Below are 19,510 nucleotides of genomic sequence, written 5' to 3'. Positions count from 1 at the left end.
TTACCTCTAAAAAATCACTGAAAAATGTGTGAAAAGTGAAATTTTGCAAAAGTACCTCTGCTAAAATCTGTAGCAGAAAAAATATTTGTCATATTGAAAAATCTTACTTGCATAAAAGTTGCTCACTGGTGTTGGCTAAAAAACATGATTGACAGAATTTGCATATCTCATTCCAAGAAGAAATGGCGGCCATTCCCGCAAAACGGGGTAATACTGGATAGCCCCCCCCCCCAGGGTAATAAGGGACACCCCTAAAACTGCATTTACAGTAGAGCCTTGGTTATCAAAGGCTCCAGTTAATGAAAAAATCAATTAACAACAAAGAAATTTGATTACATTTACCTTGCTCAGTGAAAAAAAAAGTCACTTAACAAAAAATTACTGCACCAGTCATTGCAAAATTGTGCATAGACTCTGCATGCTTCAAATGTTTAAAATTGAGTTTTATTTCAAGTGTCCTTTTTTACCCCATTTCCAGATTGATTCAGGAGCCTTTTATAGCATATGGAATTTTTTTGGAGATGCCATATGATAGCTCTTGCAAAGACCTTTAAAATGAGCCCAAACTTGTCTATGAAATGTTTCATGGTAAGAAGTTATTTAAAAAAAATGCTCAAAACCATCCCTTTTTACCCCTTTTGATGGTACATATTGTGTTAGGGTTTTGTATCCTATCATTTATGTTTCATTGAATTGCAGTTACAAACCACACAGCCTTCACAGTAGTATGGAAGGGTCTACACACAGCCATGCTACGGCAAGATCAGCCTCTGCTTCAGGTTAGTTTCCCAATGGCGCTGAACGTCTCTTAAATGATCATAAGACCTTTAGAGTGTATGGTTATTCCAGAAATTTGATTATGGTATTAGACCTTTTTAGGGGTTCCCTTACATTCAGACCCTTCATCAGATATGTAGAACCTGCCCATTCATTAGATATGTAGAACCTGCCCATTCATCAGATATGTAGAACCTGCCCATTCATTATATCTGTAGAACCTGCCATTCATTAGATGTGTAGAACCTGCCATTCATTAGATGTGTAGAACCTGCCATTCATTAGATGTGTGAACCTGCCATTCATTAGATGTGTGAACCTGCCATTCATTAGATGTGTGAACCTGCCATTCATTAGATGTGTGAACCTGCCATTCATTAGACTTGTAGAACCTGCCATTCACTAGACATTTTCACCTTAGATCTGCACCTACAATGTCACAAATACCCTAGTAAATTTCTCATTTTTCTGTTGATTGACTGCAATGAATCTAATGCTACTTTAAAAGTTATCTTTTCAGGTTATCAATATTCTCTATTGTCATCAGTTGGCACCAATAATCTGAAAAACTTTTACTTTATTCTCTATATTGGTAGATTAGATAAGGGTACATGAGGGCAAGATTTGTGGGAGTCAATTTTGAATCACTTATTCATCTTGTAGATCTAGGCTCCACTCACACTGTAGATCTGGGCTCCATCTAAATCAGTTTTCAAATTTTTTCACCAAACACAAGTATTTTTTTAGATGTGTTTGTCATTCCCATGATTGATTATTGTAATAGCTAATCAGACTTGTGAGTGTGGTTAACAGAGCTAAGACCTCTTAAGAAATCTTGAGCAAATGTTGTAGACTTTATTTTTATTATTATTATTATTTGCTATATTATGGACAAGGGAATGCCAAGGTATGTAGATTTAAATTTTGTTGAAACTTTACACCAGTGAATTTGGTGATATTTTAAACTGGTTATTTATTTTCTCTCAAATAATCTAGGATTTGATGGTAACTTGCATAGTTTCAATGCTGATCTCCTGGCATTAAAATCTGGAAGTTTTATGCTTTGTAATATAATTTTTCTGGTTTCTTCAACAACATATTTATTTGTTACAAGGTAAATCTTTTTGAATGTGACCCACAGGAAGCCTTGGCTGACAAAATAAGCTCTTTCATCCATTGCTTCAAGAAAGAGAAGACGGCAAATCTATTCATACAAGCTGCTATGGAAACTTTTGAGCGAGAGTGGGACAGAGTTAATCAGTTCATGGTCGACAAGATGATGATGGCAAGTATTGAGAAAATAACAGTTATTCATGAGAATATCTTCATCAATAATATTTGGTGCACTGACTGAAAAATTATAAATATTTTCTGAAAAACGTTGGATTATATCTTACAAAATTGCATACATTCGATTTAATGCTTACCATAAAATTTTAAGTAAATATGTTTTTGTACTTTTCACATATTTACATTCTTCATTATTATACTTTCAATTTAATGCATGTTAATATTGAAATTCCAACTATTCTAAAACACATTTCCTTCTGTTTCTTTGCTGTGTCACAATTATTCAGACATGTAATCCGACAAGCAATATTTTGACTATTTCACCTGGACTGTAGGCATCAAGAAATAACTTTTCTTCTGTGTCACAGTTATTCAGACGTGTGATCCGACAAGCAATATTTCGACTGGCAGACCAGAACTGGCTGCACTCAGACCAGTTCGTGCAGATGCTGGAAGACACAGTCATCAGACCTCTCGACCACGAGCATAAGTTTGGTCGCGGCCCCAAGTTACATCTGAGCTCCATCTACCTGGAGGAACTTGCCAAGGGCAACAACGAAGCTCTCACACATGACGTAATCATGGTCTTTTTGCGTCCGTATATCAAGGTAAGTCAGCAATATAAGATATCTTTATAATATAATTTTTTTGAAGCATTGTTGTTGACGTTATTTTGCCCGGGATAGACAGATTATTCTAGTTCCTGTTCCTCTTTAATATAGGAAAATGAACTTTACTATGTCATTCTTTTGTGATGTTCTCTATATTGCCTATTTAATTGGCTAAGGTAAAGATTATATTGTTTTCTTATCGCCCAATTATTGGTGACTCGGGTAAAATATACATTCTTTTATGGTATTACTTTCATCATCCATTTCTCTCAGTAAATGATGAAGAATCCATGCACAACATACTTTCAAAATTGCATGTCTACATTAGTGAGGAAAATAATTGTTAATCCATGACAATTTACTCTAATATCTATTTTTTCCTTGGCTAAAGCATCCTGTTCAAATGAATCCAATTCTATTTGTTCCATATTTTGTATTTTCAAGATTATTATTGAAGCAATTGATGATTTTGACGTTCATTGTTGACTTATATGTTACATAGTCTATTTATCTTTCTTGGAATTAATAATTTCTTTCATGCTTTCAAGGAGCCTCGTAGGACGATTTATTATTTTATCATTTTGTAGTACACATATTTGAAGCTGAATTATGATCGATTTATCTACAAGCCATATATAACGATTGATTTTTGAAAGGTGTTGGCAGTGAGTCACTGTCAGTGGTACGTGAAGGATGTCATCACGAACGTCTTCCATCACTTGCTACGTCAGAGCGACGTGGGTGTGGATAACAAGTCTTATCTGCTCGAGGGGGAAACTCTGGCCAAGCCTACCGACTATGGCTTCGATGATCGCAACATGTGCGTCTACAAATATCGTATTAATTGATAATAAAATTTGCACTGTTTAGTATTTACTAAAGTAGTCACGTTTCTAATTCGATGTTTGTGTGTTCATTTACATTCCTATGAAAATATGCTTTCTTACATTAATTTTACTCTATTTCAAAAAGTGCAGGAAACGTTACAACTGAAAATCCTTACAAAGTTCCGCATTGCTGCTCAATATATCATAAAGTCCTGACATCTTTAAAAGTTGTATTGCATTATGTTTTGATACTAGTATACTATTCACAGTTCAATGTATTTTTGTTACACAAGTTTTTCTAACCCTGAAATTTTTATCTCATCTTTCTTATAAAGTTGCATAGCGATTACTAGTTAAGGTCTCAATGAATATTTTTTCTATGGTGTTTTATATACTAGTGTAATATTTCTTCTTGTTTCACAGTCCCAAGGAAGGCAACGATGCACTAAGTGAGAATGAAAGTGAAGACGACAATGATGAGGAGGTAGACATCGAGACGGACGAAGGCGTCGAGATGGAACAAGATGAAGAGGATCTTGAGGAAGGCGAGGAAGAAGAGGAGGAGTTTCCTCTTGATCCACGAGCTGGCAATGTGGATGTCCTCCTGCCACAGCTTAGAGTTAACTACGGTACGCTTATCAATTCAGTATTCTCATTTATCATTGATTTATTGTTAACTTTAGAAAACTTGATAGTCGTTCGGTTGTTGTCCAGGTTTGGACATGTGCCATTGATGAAAACACTGAACCAAGTATAGGGCGTTCCTGGTTTCAGGAAAAATTAAAACCGCCAGCTAGTGCTGGAGCAAAATTTTCAGTATTTTACGTCCAAACAAGTTTACTCACTATCGGTTTAAACTCTATACTATCGGTCACTATCGGTTTACTCACTATATAAAAGCCACTGCAATTTTGGCTTCGAATTGTGGCTGCAATTCTTTTCCCTTATCCGAACAATAATATTTATTACAGAAGACGTGAGTGGGGCGCTGTTTGAGGTGGCCAACAGTGAAGGCATCTACAAGAAGAACCACGCTAAGCTAATGGTGCTAGTGCGTCAGTTCATGGACGTGGTGGGGGGTGTGTACCCTCTGAAAATGTTCCCCGAGGACTACAACAAAGACTTGCCACAGGAAGAACTCAACGAAGTTGACGTTGATAAGGCCCTTGATCGAGCACTTAAGTTCCGTGAGCGTGAGTATGCAGCAGTGTACAGACCACGAGGAGGTGTTATTTCGAAACGCAACCTTGAGACGGACAAGAAACGTGCATCAAAAGTAAGCAGGACGCTCTCACAGCAATGGCTGCGACTGCAGAGCATTAACAGGCGTCGCTTCAAGACTATAACTGAGAAGAGCAACACCAAGCGATTCAAGAAGTATTCTAGGAACACCGACAAGATAGAAGCCACCCTGGAGAAGAGAAGGCTCATGGTCAAAGGAAAGAAAGCTGAGGTTGAAAAAGTACGAAACAAGGAGGCTATTCAGAAACACAAGGAGAAAGTTCTCATGAAAAATGTTCTGAAAGTCACTAGTGGTTTCAGAGTCTCTGACAAGAATTAGTGATCGTTGATGTATGTTATTAAAAAGTGTCAATAATTTCATGATTATTTATTCCCAATTCATTCTCTTTGTGTTAATTGACGCAAAAGGCTCAATATTCATTAATATTTGGGTTAGTTATATGCTTGTTTGGGTATGTTGAATTGCGTTACTAATTTGCTGTTCCGTTTAATCTTGTCTATATTTTTAGGAAAATATGCGTGCCCTTTATCCCATATTAACCCTCTCCAATTTCAAAGATTTAATCCGATCATCTTTTAGCTGCGCTAAAGTGCATTCTTCTGGGCTTACTCGCGTGCTGTTCTTGTTTGTTACGATCGTTTTTCCCCGGCGAGAATAGCAAGCGCCTTCTGCCATGCCTATGCCAGACCTTGTTTTTCACAAGTTACTATTTTTTTTCTTAGATTTTCAATATTTTTTAGATCAACCTGTTATGTCATCTCTCAATGCAGCGTTTTTCGGGAAATCCGCTTGTGTAAGGGTTCTTTCTCTTACCTTGACACTTTCATATTCTTTACAGCACAAATTCAAGTCAGGTTTGACTATTCTTCAATTTCTAAACAGATTTTCAACCTTAGATCAAACTGATAGGTGAAGTCTAATGCAGGGAAAATTTGTTATTATATAAATATGAGGTCTGGCATCGTGGCTGTGGTTAGCCGCTTTCTATTTGAGGTGTGGCGACCTCAGGGACTCGTAGCCGCGTTTGCAAATAACATAGTGATGTCGGCGCTGCAGTGTAGGCCTGATGTGGCCTGTCGCCGATTCTCTTCCTTTTCGTGCTTTGTTCACAGAAGATCTAAAATCGTGTCATTTGACCGGATCTTTTCAGGACTGACGATAGTTTGAAGTAGCTACTAGACTTCCACCGGGTTCGATATGGATATATTTTTCCATAGCTTTATCTAATTCTAGTCTGTTCATGAACGCGTTCATACTTGGAGCGCCAACGATGTCATCGGGGAGGCTGTTCAAAAATAATTTTAAAATTCCTTGATCGAGCAAAGGACGTAATTGTAACTACCTACAAACTGAACACCTAGTAGACGCGAAGAGGAGGCTATGAACTGAAGAATGGTGTTTGATGTGTAAGACGGTTCGTACACTACATTAATCAGCCAGTATTCTCTTGAATTTGTTAAGAATATGCACAGGTATTTAGTTCAGTGTAGGGCATCTGGAATTTGATGACACTGGCAACCATTACAATGCTTTATTGACATCTACTGTGAAGTAAGCTTCAACCTTCTTCTTAATTCACCAATGTGATGGAATAAATCTGTCAGTGTTTAAAAGCGTGAAGAATCTACGAGGAAAAGCGTAAAAAGGGTGTAGATTCGACTCGCTATGCAAGATAGTGAGATAAACGTCAGTCCACTGCTGATATTCTGAAGCCACCCATGAGTCGGCAGTTTGAACCAGTGTGCAGGAAATAAACGATCTCTGTTTGTCCAAAAAAATTATTGTCTACTATCTGGTAATATTAGGTGCTTATATCGACTAAAACTTTCCCCGTGTATAAAGCATCTTTAGGTTTCAATGTAGGGAATGAATTTATCTTATGGTTGTACATTCTGGATTAGCTAATCTTCATTCTCTTACATATATTTTATTAAATAGGTACCGAACATTTATATAAAAACAGTGGTGACTTAATTATTGTACCTCAAGGTGAAACACGACCGAAATTCCTAGTTCATGAGCAAATTTGATAAAGGGTTAATGGTAAAGTGCATGGAATAGTTCAGTCAGGTATCCATGACCTCATAAATGTATGACCTTAATAATTACCTTCAGATCTTCTCGTAATCAATAGGCCACCCTCGAAGGGGTTCAGTGTTCACTCAGATATATGAATGGTTCGTAATTTCCAGTTGGTGACACATTTTCTCCACCTAGCCCCGATCCGACGTTAATTCGTACTAAGCTGGGTCACGAGGTGTATGTATCTCTACTTGGACAAAGTCTCAAAACAATTTCTGAGTGTATACTCAACTAGTGGCAATTCAGACCGGAGTGCGAAAATTTCAACAACAACAATGGCACACGTGGATCTCCGTCAGTTACCGCGGGAACAGATCAAGCTCTTGAAGCCTCGTCGCGACTTGGCCTCAGTTTTTGATGAGTTTCGTATCGACGACGCACGCTTCCTTGAAGAATGTGAAGGTAGAAGCCGCTGCTGCCAGTGCGGCCAGTCCCGGAAATATTTCTGCTACACTTGCTGCTTGCCTTTGGAAAGATTCAGAGACAGAGTTCCTAAAGTGCAGGTACCGCTATAAATTACGGTGAAGAAGCTACTATGCATGTAGTATTGTAATAATGCAAGTTCTATTTTCAATTTTTATCGATTTTTAACTTCCATTTTAAGCTCCATAACGTAATACCTTGCAATTGTTATGAGATTAATATCTTTTTATAAATATCAATTTATCTTCAAGTACCCATTAGCTACTTGAACGATTACACGACTGTGCGAAGCCTTATATACAGAATTATTCTAAATGATGGACCCAATTTAATAAATTTTTATTTATTTAAGTATAAATAAAATATGAATAATTCATACAAGAATGGAAAGAGAAAAAAGATTCACAGTTTTTTTGTACCTATTTATGAATGTTCAATAACGGTTACCTTGATGAAGAATTGATGAATTTACTTGGCGTTTTCTTCGCTTTTAAATTCTTGATAAAGTAGTTGAGACTCACAACTGTCACAAATTTCATGCCGCCTTGCTCTGTATTGTTCCAGCTTCCGTTCGCTGTGGATATTGTGAAGGACGCGCGGGAAATTGCAGGCAAAAGCACGGCCGTACACGCGCCCATCCTGGCGCCTGGGCACGTGAAGCTCTACACGTATCCTGACATTCCGGAGTACAGCGACGCTTCCGAGCGGGTCAGGAACGCGTTCTTAAGTTACGAAAATTTATACATTAAAAAAATCGAAATAACGATGCACGTTCAGAGAAACGCGTGACACTTTATCCAAATGACGATGTATATTTGTCCTAGTCTGGGTCAACCTGGCTGAAGAATATTTATCATTCCTTTTCCGCAAGCGCTGTGGGTGAAAAGGTGTCAATATTTGGATAGTTTGACGGATTCCTTTTTCGATGTGAAGAAGAATAAATGTTTCAAATACATTATTCGTTGTAATCTACTGCAGGTAGTTCTAATATTCCCCGGGCGCGGGTCTTTGCCGCTAAGCGCACTGCTGCCGAAGACCTCCACCAGCTCACGCTCTGACAGCTCCTTGCCCTTCGACCGCGCGGTGCTGGTGGACTGCACATGGAACCAAGTCAAGACGATCCTGCGGGACCCTAGAATTGCTGGTAATGTCAATGGGAGGTGAGGTAATGGGACTATATTTTAAAAGTTAAAATAATTAATATAATAAATGATCAATTTTAATAATAATAAATAGAGATTCCTGCGAATCTCTTGAACAAGCTGTGTTGCCGGTCCGGCTGGGAGGCCTGGGTATCCGTATGTCAAAGGACATCGCGCTCCCTGCGTTCATATCGTCACTCCACTCCGTCCGTGGCCTAGTTGATGCTGTTTTACAAAATGTACGACTGGCCGAGGACGACAGTTTGCGGATGGCGGTGGATGAGTGGCGCAATGGGAACGCAGGTGTTGCTTTGCCCGAGGACGCGAGTTTGGGCTGGCAGAGGACTTGGGATGGGCCTGTGGCCGCGGCCTCTGCGGCGCGGCTTTTGGAAGCGGCGGACCAAATATACAGGGCTCGTCTACTTGCGGCGGCGAAGAGAGAGAGTCCCTCGGAGTCGGTGTAGGCCACCATCAGAGGCGTTAAGGTCGGGGCCCTGATCATTGACATGAAACCATTCCCTGTTTTTAATTAATAAAATCAATTCTTTTTTTTTGTTGGTATGGTGAGTGTGGGAGGCCTTTAAAAAAAACAGAAAAAAAATAATTACAATGGGACTTATCGATGTAGTTTATGACAGCGTTTCTTCGTTGTAGGGTTAAATTGTTATGTAGTCAGCATACCTCGGCCTTCCCGTGTCTCTTTTCACCCGATCAACAGAGAAAAGAGACTCTGATTGTAGATTCTCACCTACAATCAGAGAAACTTAGTCCAAATAGTGATGCACTTTTTGCTCTTGTGTGTGTCATTCTGACCCAAATAACCCGGCATAAAGGCGTAACAGTGCTACGTCCGTTCCCTGCTCGTGCTGTGGTATGGAAGTGTAACTATTTGTGAATTATGACCTTATCATCTGAGTGTGAATTATGACCTTTTACATGTGGGAATTATGGAATTATGACCTTTTATAAATGGGAATTATGACCTTTTATAAATAGGAATTATGACCATTTTATCTGAGTGGGAATTATGGAATTATGACCTTTCACATATGGGAATTATGACCATTTTATCTGAGTGGGAATTATGGAATTATAAACTTTTATATTTGGGAATTATGACCTTTCATCTAAGTGGGTATTTGGGAATTATGACCTTATCATCAGAGTGCCTTAATTTCTTTAGCTGATCAACTCTTTATCTTCCTTCCAGCGTCTCTCTCCTGCCAGGATCAGAGCACTGAACAAACTTAATAACCAAACTTGACTTCTACTCTTCTATTTGTTGCCTATGTACTATCGCGCACGCGCCTTCTTGCTATTTGAATTTTAAAAATGGTTTGCTTTTCTTTAAATGTATTATTCTACTTGTAATAATCATGTTACTCAATGAGCTCATATATAAAATTTACACTATTCTCAATTCGAAACGGCTGATTATTTCCCATTTCATTTGCAGGGCTGAAGCGAGTTGAATTATCACAGCACGAAACGCTGTTTTGGCGCTACCAGACCGGAAAACCAAACACTTATCTGGCTACCATAGAGGCTTTGTATTACTTCACTCTCGACGTCCACAAGTTCATGGTCCATCGTACATCGTCGTCCAATAAAGACGACATGGATCAACATACTAAGCAGCGTTCAATGTGTCATGAAATTGAGACAGAAGTTCTGATAGATTCACGACCAGCAAATTCTGAGAAGTTGGAATTGAAGAAAATTTCTTCTAGTCAAAAATTGGAGGATCAAAGATCGTCTACATGTGACAATAAAGCAATATTCACTCGTGCAGAAAATGAATTGATTGCATCGAGTGCGTTGCCAGCATCCACTGAATATCTTGCCTCCATTATTAATGAAGGAGCAGAATCTCCGTCGAACAAATTTAGTGACTATAATGTTCAATCTAGTGATTTATTAAATCTTAGCGAGCAGCAATTTACCTGCACAACTGAACATGCCTCAGTCGTGACTCCACTGAATGAAATTCGAATTTCCAGCGAGGTAAAAACGGCCTCGGCTTCAGAAAGCCAGTACGTGAGCGCTTGTAAGGCTGCGTTGGTCGAAGAATCCACGTCAAAATGTTTCGGAAAATATTCCACGAATTCTACAGATGATTGGTCCATAAATGTTGCTCATGTACCTCACACTTCAAGAAATTCTACAAAAATTCCTAAGAGAAATGTCAATAATTATTTAAAAGTAACCGAAGCACCCGGTTCTGAATGTTGCGAAGATTTAAAGATTGAATCTATACATAGAAGTAGGACTGATGAAGCCGAGAAAACGGTCCATACAGGTGATGGAGGAAATGCCATGTCACGGCATGACAATAGTTTGGGTGCCATCAAGAGTCCTCCTGTCATTAGTGACACGAGTGTAGGAATAACGCACGCCAGTACCGTTGAAATATCCGACTGTGGATATTGTGAAGGACGCGCGGGATTTTTCTTCAAGGAAAATTCTGCACAAAAGCACTTGGAAGGCGTGAAAACCGCTGACGATGACAACGAAACAGATGAAATAAAAATAGCGTATGCTGGTAAAGCTGTTCCAATAAGGAGACCGAGTGATGATCAACAAGATTCCGTTGAAGAGAGAATGACTAATGATGACAAAGCAATGGTGGCAGGTCAACCGAGTGAACAGTTGTTCATAGACGAATGCTGTCATCAGTTCGACAATTTATTGTTTTATTTCAAATTCATGTTTGACAAAATCCATAACTTATACGGGGCTGAAACTCTACGAGCTTATAAATAATTGCAGCTCAAACATCGCTTTAGTCATTCCATGTTGTTAATTAAAGGAGTTGGTCTAGCTACAAGTCGTGAAAATGATTATCTTATGGAGTTTCTTCATTCAGGTCAACTATATAATACTGTATATTGTTAACGAAGTTAACATTTATTAACTTCGACGTTAAAACTTGTTAACAGCACATAAAAATGGTTATTTTTTGTTCTATTTTAGAGTAGAAAAATCAAATCTGCGTTTCGAAATGAAATTCGGCAGACAGTTTGTGGTATAGAATTAATGTATTCCACGGTAAAAGGGAAATACACGAATTTTTCCATTACTAACAATGAATTTATGTAATCTTGTTTTCTGTTTCATTCTGTTCCAACACGAAGTATCTTATACATTCTGTTCCCGTATGTTCATTTCTATTACAAATTATTCATATCATCCGAAACGTGAGAATATCATTTTTCTAACTAGTATCGACCTTTTAATGCACTAGGATGGATAAAAAATAATCTTCAACTTTCCTTTATCCAGCCTAATAATGATGAATTACTAGATATTTCTATAATAAAATCTACTCCTAGAGCCAGGCGAAGAACGTCGCACGACACCATAGCTGGACGCATAATTTTTTCCGCTCATATTATACCAATAATCATAATAGTATACAAGGATTTTATTTCCTCTACAGTGTTCTGGAGAACGCCTAGTCATATATAAATAATTCCTCTCAGTCCCACTCGTCCCACTCTCAGCTTCGTCTGGTGAGACCCACTCTCAGCCATGTCTGGTGAGGCCCACTCTCAGCCATGTCTGGTGAGGCCCACTCTCAGCCATGTCTGATGAGGCCCACTCTCAGCTTCGTCTGGTGAGGCCCACTCTCAGCCATGTCTGGTGAGGCCCACTCTCAGCTTCGTCTGGTGAGGCCCACTCTCAGCCATGTCTGGTGAAGGCCACTCTCAGCCTCGTCTGGTGAGGCCCACTCTCAGCCTCGTCTGGTGAGGCCCACTCTCAGCCTCGTCTGGTGAGGCCCACTCTCAGCCTCGTCTGGTGAGGCCACTCTCAGCCTCGTCTGGTGAGGACACTCTCAGCCCCGTCTGGTGAGGCCCACTCTCAGCCTCGTCTGGTGAGGCCACTCTCAGCCTCGTCTGGTGAGGCCCACTCTCAGCCTCGTCTGGTGAGGCCCACTCTCAGCCTCGCCTGGTGAGGCCAAATGCCGTCAGCTGCATTCTGGAGTGCACACTAATTGCCGAATTTTCTATTCTCTATGAACAAACTTTCCATTTATTCTCTGAAATTCTGACGGACTTGATGTAAACATATTCCGTTCAGTTCACTTTTTCTGCGTTGGATTTGTTTCGACCATCCAAATCAGAAGCTCTGGAACGTAGAAATTTTGTCTACAGAAAAATATTTAGGCGAATAAATCATTCACATTTCATGTCATTTCCGTTTCCTGTCAATGACACTTTTGAATATTTCGTTGAACCTTCAAACGTTAACCAAGATGAGCAGCAAATAGAAGTTTCTCGTAGATATGAACCTGATTCAACAAGAAGCTAAAATGAAAGGTTACGTCTAAATGAAACATCCGCTAGTTCAAATCACAGATATAATTGCATGATGTATATCATTGGAAGACAAATCTGTAATGGACTACTACAAAGCAAAATAATAATAAAATGCAATTGTATTGAAAATTTATGACATCGAAATATTATTTTAGGCGCTAGTCAGCATCAAAATTATACACAAGATAGTGTGTAACACAACAGACCAAAATACAGACTTACACAATATTTAAAAGACTAGATAGAAAAATAGCTATAAAAACATCCATAATCCATACTTTACTCTACAAGCTAGGTAAGAATAAATCTCTGTAGAAATTTGATAAGAACCGCGCGAGTTGCACATGAGGCTACATAAATGAAATGCACGTAAAAATGTGTTTTCCTTTGTTAAATGATAGGGAAAAATAATCTCTATTTTTGGAGTATTATAAGAGGGAGAAATGATCTCTATTTTGGAGTATTATAAGAAATGAAATAAAGGCAAATATCCAGCAAATTTCGTTCCTCCGCAAGATAATGCCAACGAAATTCAACAACTGGAAGCTAAATAATATACGTTTAAAAATTACTTTTTAAAGACAACACTTCTAAAGAATCCAGTCTCTCCAATGTTAAAGATGTACAATGAATTTCTCGTTTTATTTTCGAATATTAAAAAAATTAATTTTTCAATTTTTTTAATTTATACTTTTTTTCAAAATTATTTATTCTGTCAATTGTTTCATAGTTTTCATACATTGCCTCCGACTTCACACAAGTGTGCAAAATTTCAGATCAATTGGACAGGTAAAAGTGTGTCAAATATCAGTTATAAGATTTGTAGCTGACAAAATTATTTTTAAAATTTTTTTAATATTGAAAAAAAAAGTATTTTAAAATAATTTATTTTGTCATTTGATTCTTGCATTATCTCCAACTTAATGCAAGTGTGCAAAATTTCAGATAGATAGCATAAGTAGAAGTGTGTTAAATTTTGATTTTAAGATTTGTAGCAGACAGACAAACAAACAAGAAGTGAAGTTGAAGAGAAGTGTTGTAAAATAGCGATATTCATATATTATAAGATAAAGCAAACAAAATATGTAGATACTATGATAATCCTGGCAAAATTCCTTTATTATATATACTGTAATTAGCAGGTTAACGAAATTTGAATACGATATTGCCAATAAAATTATTAGACTACACGACAGTCCAAGCAATTCTCAATGATGCAATAATTCAGGGCAATATGCTTTTCCACGTGCACTGTGACTAGAAAAAAAGTGATGAACATAAAACTGAACGCAAATTCCAGGAGTGACGCAAACTGTGATGTCTCGGCCCAACCATCATTTAACCGAAACAAAAGAATTACAAGAGAAGTTATTTCATCGGAGTTACATCGCTCAAACACAGTTATTCTAAGACAAAATATGAGAGTATAATTGATCTAAACAACTTCAGCCAAGTTTCGTTTTTTCCAAAAGAAACAATCAACGATATGCAGCGATGCTAAAATTATAAAAACAAATTCTAAGCTTCCACTCTTGGCACGTTAATCACCCGCAACATCTGAGCAAATATTCTCATGGAATCACAAAGAATATATGTATTGAATTAATCTCAAATAGTGCATACAACATTGTAAATAATTAGCACTAATAGAACAGGTACATTGTAAGTGAAAGGCACGTCAGGTCTCCAGAAAGAAAGGAATGCATATCAGTACAAGCTCGCTTACGAGGCTATAATAAGCAAGTGAAATAGGAATATTAACAAAATTCATCGGTATTTGCTGCAGTGTGTGTTGAGACGATATCTCAAAAAGATCCTGTATTTGTGGTCATCGTTTATGACGAGAAAGTCACAAGATTATTATCAAAAAAGATTAGAAACATGATTATTATCGGAAAAAAATAGAATAAAAGAATAGATTGTAGGCCTTACTGTTCCTGTCGAGATTTGCGTCACTAAAATCATTCGTCATCATCAACCTTTGAATGTCTCATAGACGTTAGTCAAGACTTTGGTGATCTCGGCAGAGAAATACTTCCAAGGCAAGCCATGCTTCTCGACGTCCTGCTTGTCAGGGTGGTAGTGGATGCACGCCTTCAGGAACAACTGCCAAATTGATAGTAAAATTACTCACTGTTGATACATAAAGGTCGTTCGCTCGAATAGAATCATTTTGAAATCGAAGCTTAGCAGAGACGCATTTATGTTGAATTTTTTGAATAATACATGTTAAATCTTGTTGCTTCCGATACTCACACAAGTCCAAGTCGCTCAAACTATATTTTATAATCAATAAGGAGGTGAGTGGTGTTCACAACGCCTCTAATGTGGTGCTAACAACTTAAGTCCTGGGCGGCGCCTGACGCAGAGTCGTGCCAGCATCTATATTTTGTTCGTGTATGAGCAGAAAGTAAAATAACTTTAAGCTAAACGTGGCTACTCAGCTCACTCGCAAACTTACCTTCTTAAGATCCGGCCTGTCCATGCTCTTGAGCTGAGCTTTAGTGGCCGACAGTTTGTGGTCCTTGTTCTTAGGAGGGAAAGTCTGGTAGATCTTCAGCAGCAGGAGATACTGCGAGCCTCCGGAGAGCTTGTCTCGGAAAGCGTGAAGCTTCGACAGGTCACCTTGTAGGTCCTGAGAATAATAATTAGTATAATAATAAACAATAATAAATAAAGAAGATCCTGTTAAGCTAGACTCTAGACTGAATTAGTATCGAGACATTGGCGGTGCAGTAGAAGAGGGAGGTGGCGCAAGAAATAAATGTGACGAATTAGTGATCTATACCAAAATGTCATATCACCGAACACTGAACACCTAAATCGGAAAACTGATTTACAAAAAACAGTACTGTGAGCATGTGATAGGCGAAACTTTTTTATGGAGAGTAAATCCTTGCATTGAAACAAGTGAAGGTGTCGTGTATTAGTAATAAAAGTGAGTGAGTTGCCCTAATATAAGGATAAATCATTGGGTAATTAAAAATTGATGTAATTGAGTTGCACGAAATCTTGCCCTGGAGTTGGCACTCTAGTTGAATAGAACAGACAAGTGAAAATTGCAGGCCTCAGTTGTCTGCAGTCAATCCATTAGAGAAAAGATCAGCTGAAAAAAGCACGCCTCGACGTCATCCCACTTTTCTGATCACTCCACTCAATGATCTACAGTACATCATTCCTCGCCATAATGAAGCGACAGAAAAATTTGAATTACTACCAGAAATATTATCAAATGTCCCACTTTTAAAAGTTTGATTTCTATATCCATTTCGTAATGTGGTAAATTGATCTCCAAAAATATTAAGTTCGTCAAGGAAGGGAACAGAACTCGACAAGATGATAAAATACTAGTGCCAACTGTAAAATCTTAATGAAGGTGAGACAAACATTGGAACTAAATTATTATTATTATACTTATTTCGTCCTTCAGATTCCGGATTTTAGGAGGAAATTGTTTCGACTCAAATATGCAACAAATCTAAGAAGTAAGATCACACTGTTCTCGAGGTAACATAAACGATACCCAACCTTGAGGTACTTCTGCCGCAGCTCTTCCTCGCGCCGCTGCTGCTCTACCAGGGACTCTTCCTGGAACCTCGCCACGCTGTCACGGGCCAAAATGAACCAGTCTGCAAAAACAGCGATTTTATTGTCAGTCAAAAACTACGGGAACGGCGATTTTTGTGTGCTTATATCATTTTTTTATTGAAGAGGTCTTAAGGTTAGCAGTGCATCAGTACCACATTGTTATAGACTAAGACAACTGTGAAATAACTCAGAATTTCGCAATTTTCCTGATGTCATATAATTTAATACTTTTCTTCCATTGATCTTAGTATATGCTCATAAAGACAAATCAGACTGAAACAACATATTTGGTGTTGCTGATACATGACAGGAAGGTGTTAAGTTACGCTGGCAATATAACTCTTCCTCATCAAAGATCATCTCATTCTTTTGAATCAGTTTGCCCAACTGAGGGCAGATGTGAGTTGGTCATATTCTGCATTACCACCCGAGATCTTCGTGGTGGGGGACTACAAGATAGCAAAAATTTGGAAGCAGAAGCACAAAATTGCCCCTATCTATAACTTGATATCAATAGTATTACTCGGATAATCACGCTATAAAAAAAAAAACCATAGAGACACCCCTGATATGGCTACAGAGGCAGTACAGTACAAGTATCACAACAGCCTCTTAACAAAAAACTCCCAGGGGTTTGAGTACAAGAGAGCCAGTAAGATCACGAGTTAGCAAGAAGTTCGGTACTATACAACAGATCGCTTTACACTGTAACTCCCTCTGCCCAATACGGGGGATACTAATGGTACTATATGTCAATATTTGAATTCATATATGTGTATCATTCTGCACTCCTGTATTCACTGTCAGTTGTAGTATAGTCAAGAGTTCATAACGCCTATTTGTTACCTACGTAGAGACCAAAATTATTGGATGTATATGAGGTAAATCAGCTACTGAAAACAGGAAAAGATCTACTGTTGAATAACGATCAAATAGTGCTATCTTTATCTAGCAATGATCTTTATGGCAGTAAAAAACATTAAAATATGGTGGAGTGAATGGAGCCATACCCTCATTGACAAAACTTTTAGGCGCTGCCGAGTGTGCCAGCTGCAAGCTGTGGATGAAGTATTTCTTGGCTTTGCATGGCATCTTCAGAATCTGATCGTAGACTTTGCCTATGCGGCTTGATGCTATGGCTTCATGTTCAATCTGTGAGACAGAATGTGATTAACCTAAAATATATATATATAATATTCAAGATTAATGTAGTCACTACTTTTATTTATATCCATAGGAATAAAATGTTAAATAACATCAAATTTAAACTTCAAAGGTAATAATCCACAAATTATGAGTCAACTGTTGTTATATAGGATATATTTAAAATCAAATTTTTATCAACATTTACAACATTTAATCAACAATACAATTTACATTATTCTACAATTATACATAAATTCAAATGTATTGCCTCACATAGAACCAATGTAGGAACTGACAAATTAAAGGAAATTTCCTAGATGATACTAGATTATTTGACCTCCTCCAGGTGGGAATTTTTTATAAATACCTTTATTCTGTACAAGTAGCTCAATATTTATCATTTAATCATTAACTTCTGAATTATTTCAAATATATTCAAATTACCATTTCAAAAAATAGATTTTTCAAAAATTGACTTATTATCTAAATATTGCTCATTGCTTTTTTATTCTCACCTCAACATCTCTAGCAGAGATGACAGCCTCCACATACCAGTCCAGCACCTCCATGATCAAGGACATCTTCAGCTCCTCGCTGTCCATCACTGCCTTCTGCAGCAAGCTATCCCCTGAAAAAGCAATAATTATTTAATATGTTATTTACAAACTACATATATTTGAAGAAAAAATGAAAGGGAAATATTAGTTGAGCATATAGATATTTAAAAATACTTTCTTTCTGAGCTATTGTATTCACCCAACAATAAAAAGAATTCTAGACAATTTCAATGTTTTAATCAGAACACAAAAGCATTTCTGAGACATTCCACAATGTAACAACCAACACATAGATATATTCAACATACCCATTGCAACAGCCTGCATAGACTCAGCACTGGCAGTATGCAGGAGGACGTCACCACTGAGCACCTCAGCCTCGCTCACCACAAGGGGATCATTTTCCCCCAGTCGTCTCATCTCTTCAATGGGACGATAACATTCTTTGAGGTGGCTTAGACTTGTCTTGTAATCTTTCTTCTCCAAAGCTTTAACAGCAGCATTGAAGAGTGTTTGACCAATGTGGGTGAAGCATTCAGCCTGATGCCCAGGCTCATCTAAAATGTTGCACAACTTTTCAAGACCTCCCATGTGCATTGAGAATGGGAGCTCAATGTACTTCTGAAAACTGGAGTTCAAGCATTGGCTTCGAGAAGATTTGACATCTGTAAGCCACAAGGCACTTTTGCAGGTTGCTCCAAACTGCTCAGCATTATAGAAGCTGGTAATTGCTTCTTTGTAGTAGAATGACAGTTCATTGAAGGCCTTTTCATTTGCTTCAATATTGCAGGTGATCTCCCATGATGCTCGGCCAAGATTTTTGTAAGCGGAGGATTTCTGATCTGAAGTACTTGCCGTTTGAATGGCCTTGTTATAGAACATACAAGCTTTCTCCAACTTAGCTTGTCTAAGAATTGGAGCAATGCCATCACGACGAGCTTGCAAGTAAAAAGAATTACCTTCCTTGCGGTGTATTTCTGATACGTGCATGGTGGAAATACTCAGATATGGTCAAAGATCTATGAAGAAAAGCTAATTCAAAATTATGGAAGAAATGGCTATAAAAAATGAAGAATACCTGTAAATGTAAATGCTTAGTTAGAATTTCAACAATTCAGCCAATATTTAGCTGATTGAATTATTACTGATTGCATTTCTGATTGACACAATTGAGTAAGATATTTTATAAATTTATTAATCAAATAATGATGCTTCACATCAGGCTTCTTAATTGGTTGGTGTATCAAAATAATTCAACATCTTCATTAAATGAAATTACTGAGCTTATTGTTTACACTTAGGAAAAAGTATAGCTGGTTAAGCTTGTGGCCAGACCCGCAAGTCAAGTCTCAAAATGCAGTGGAGCTTTTGAATAAAACAAATTTCTCATTCAGTCAATGTTTTATTCAATAGACACAATGACATCATTGACATGGTTATAAGAGATTGCACTTATCGTTTGAAATTTGAATTTCGTTTCCATTTATGACACGAGTTGACCAAAT

At 37.8% G+C, this 19,510-nt stretch overlaps 3 protein-coding genes across 4 annotated transcripts; 2 read left to right on the top strand and 1 right to left on the bottom strand.

Moving 5' to 3' along the window:
* Positions 1–699: 699 nt before the first annotated feature.
* LOC108664611 (ribosomal RNA processing protein 1 homolog A) lies at positions 700–5,095 on the top strand (the record flags this gene model as incomplete). Its single annotated transcript, XM_018151235.2, is given in 6 exon segments — positions 700–779; positions 1,919–2,062; positions 2,436–2,675; positions 3,335–3,498; positions 3,929–4,134; positions 4,477–5,095. Coding segments are annotated over 6 exon segments (1,424 nt in total), but the record flags the coding sequence as incomplete, so codon positions are not given.
* Positions 5,096–6,755: 1,660 nt separating this feature from the next.
* On the top strand, positions 6,756–12,665 carry LOC108664609 (tRNA-uridine aminocarboxypropyltransferase 1). Of its 2 annotated transcripts, none has more exons than XM_047885774.1 (4): positions 6,756–7,333; positions 7,818–7,961; positions 8,232–8,413; positions 9,852–9,930. In XM_047885774.1, the coding sequence occupies exons 1-4, from the start codon at positions 7,010–7,012 to the stop codon at positions 9,865–9,867; spliced, it is 666 nt and encodes a 221-aa protein (XP_047741730.1). In that variant the 5' UTR covers positions 6,756–7,009; the 3' UTR covers positions 9,868–9,930. The 2 variants fall into 2 exon arrangements, with proteins under 2 accessions (XP_047741730.1, XP_018006721.1); XM_018151232.2 differs by having other exon boundaries at positions 6,762–7,333; positions 8,232–8,397; positions 9,852–12,665.
* Positions 12,666–13,885: 1,220 nt separating this feature from the next.
* LOC108664614 lies at positions 13,886–19,107 on the bottom strand. Its single transcript, XM_018151239.2, has 6 exons — positions 18,314–19,107; positions 17,964–18,076; positions 17,313–17,454; positions 16,243–16,343; positions 15,176–15,349; positions 13,886–14,820 (listed from the first exon to the last, which is right to left on the bottom strand). Exons 1-6 carry the CDS (start codon positions 18,993–18,995, stop codon positions 14,689–14,691), a joined length of 1,344 nt encoding a protein of 447 aa, XP_018006728.1. The 5' UTR covers positions 18,996–19,107; the 3' UTR covers positions 13,886–14,688.
* Positions 19,108–19,510: the final 403 nt, after the last annotated feature.

This window comes from Hyalella azteca, unplaced genomic scaffold (assembly GCF_000764305.2).
Source record: "Hyalella azteca isolate HAZT.00-mixed unplaced genomic scaffold, Hazt_2.0.2 contig3090, whole genome shotgun sequence".
In the NCBI taxonomy this organism is placed as follows: domain Eukaryota; kingdom Metazoa; phylum Arthropoda; class Malacostraca; order Amphipoda; family Hyalellidae; genus Hyalella; species Hyalella azteca.
This window is presented reverse-complemented; position numbering and strand designations above follow the sequence as displayed.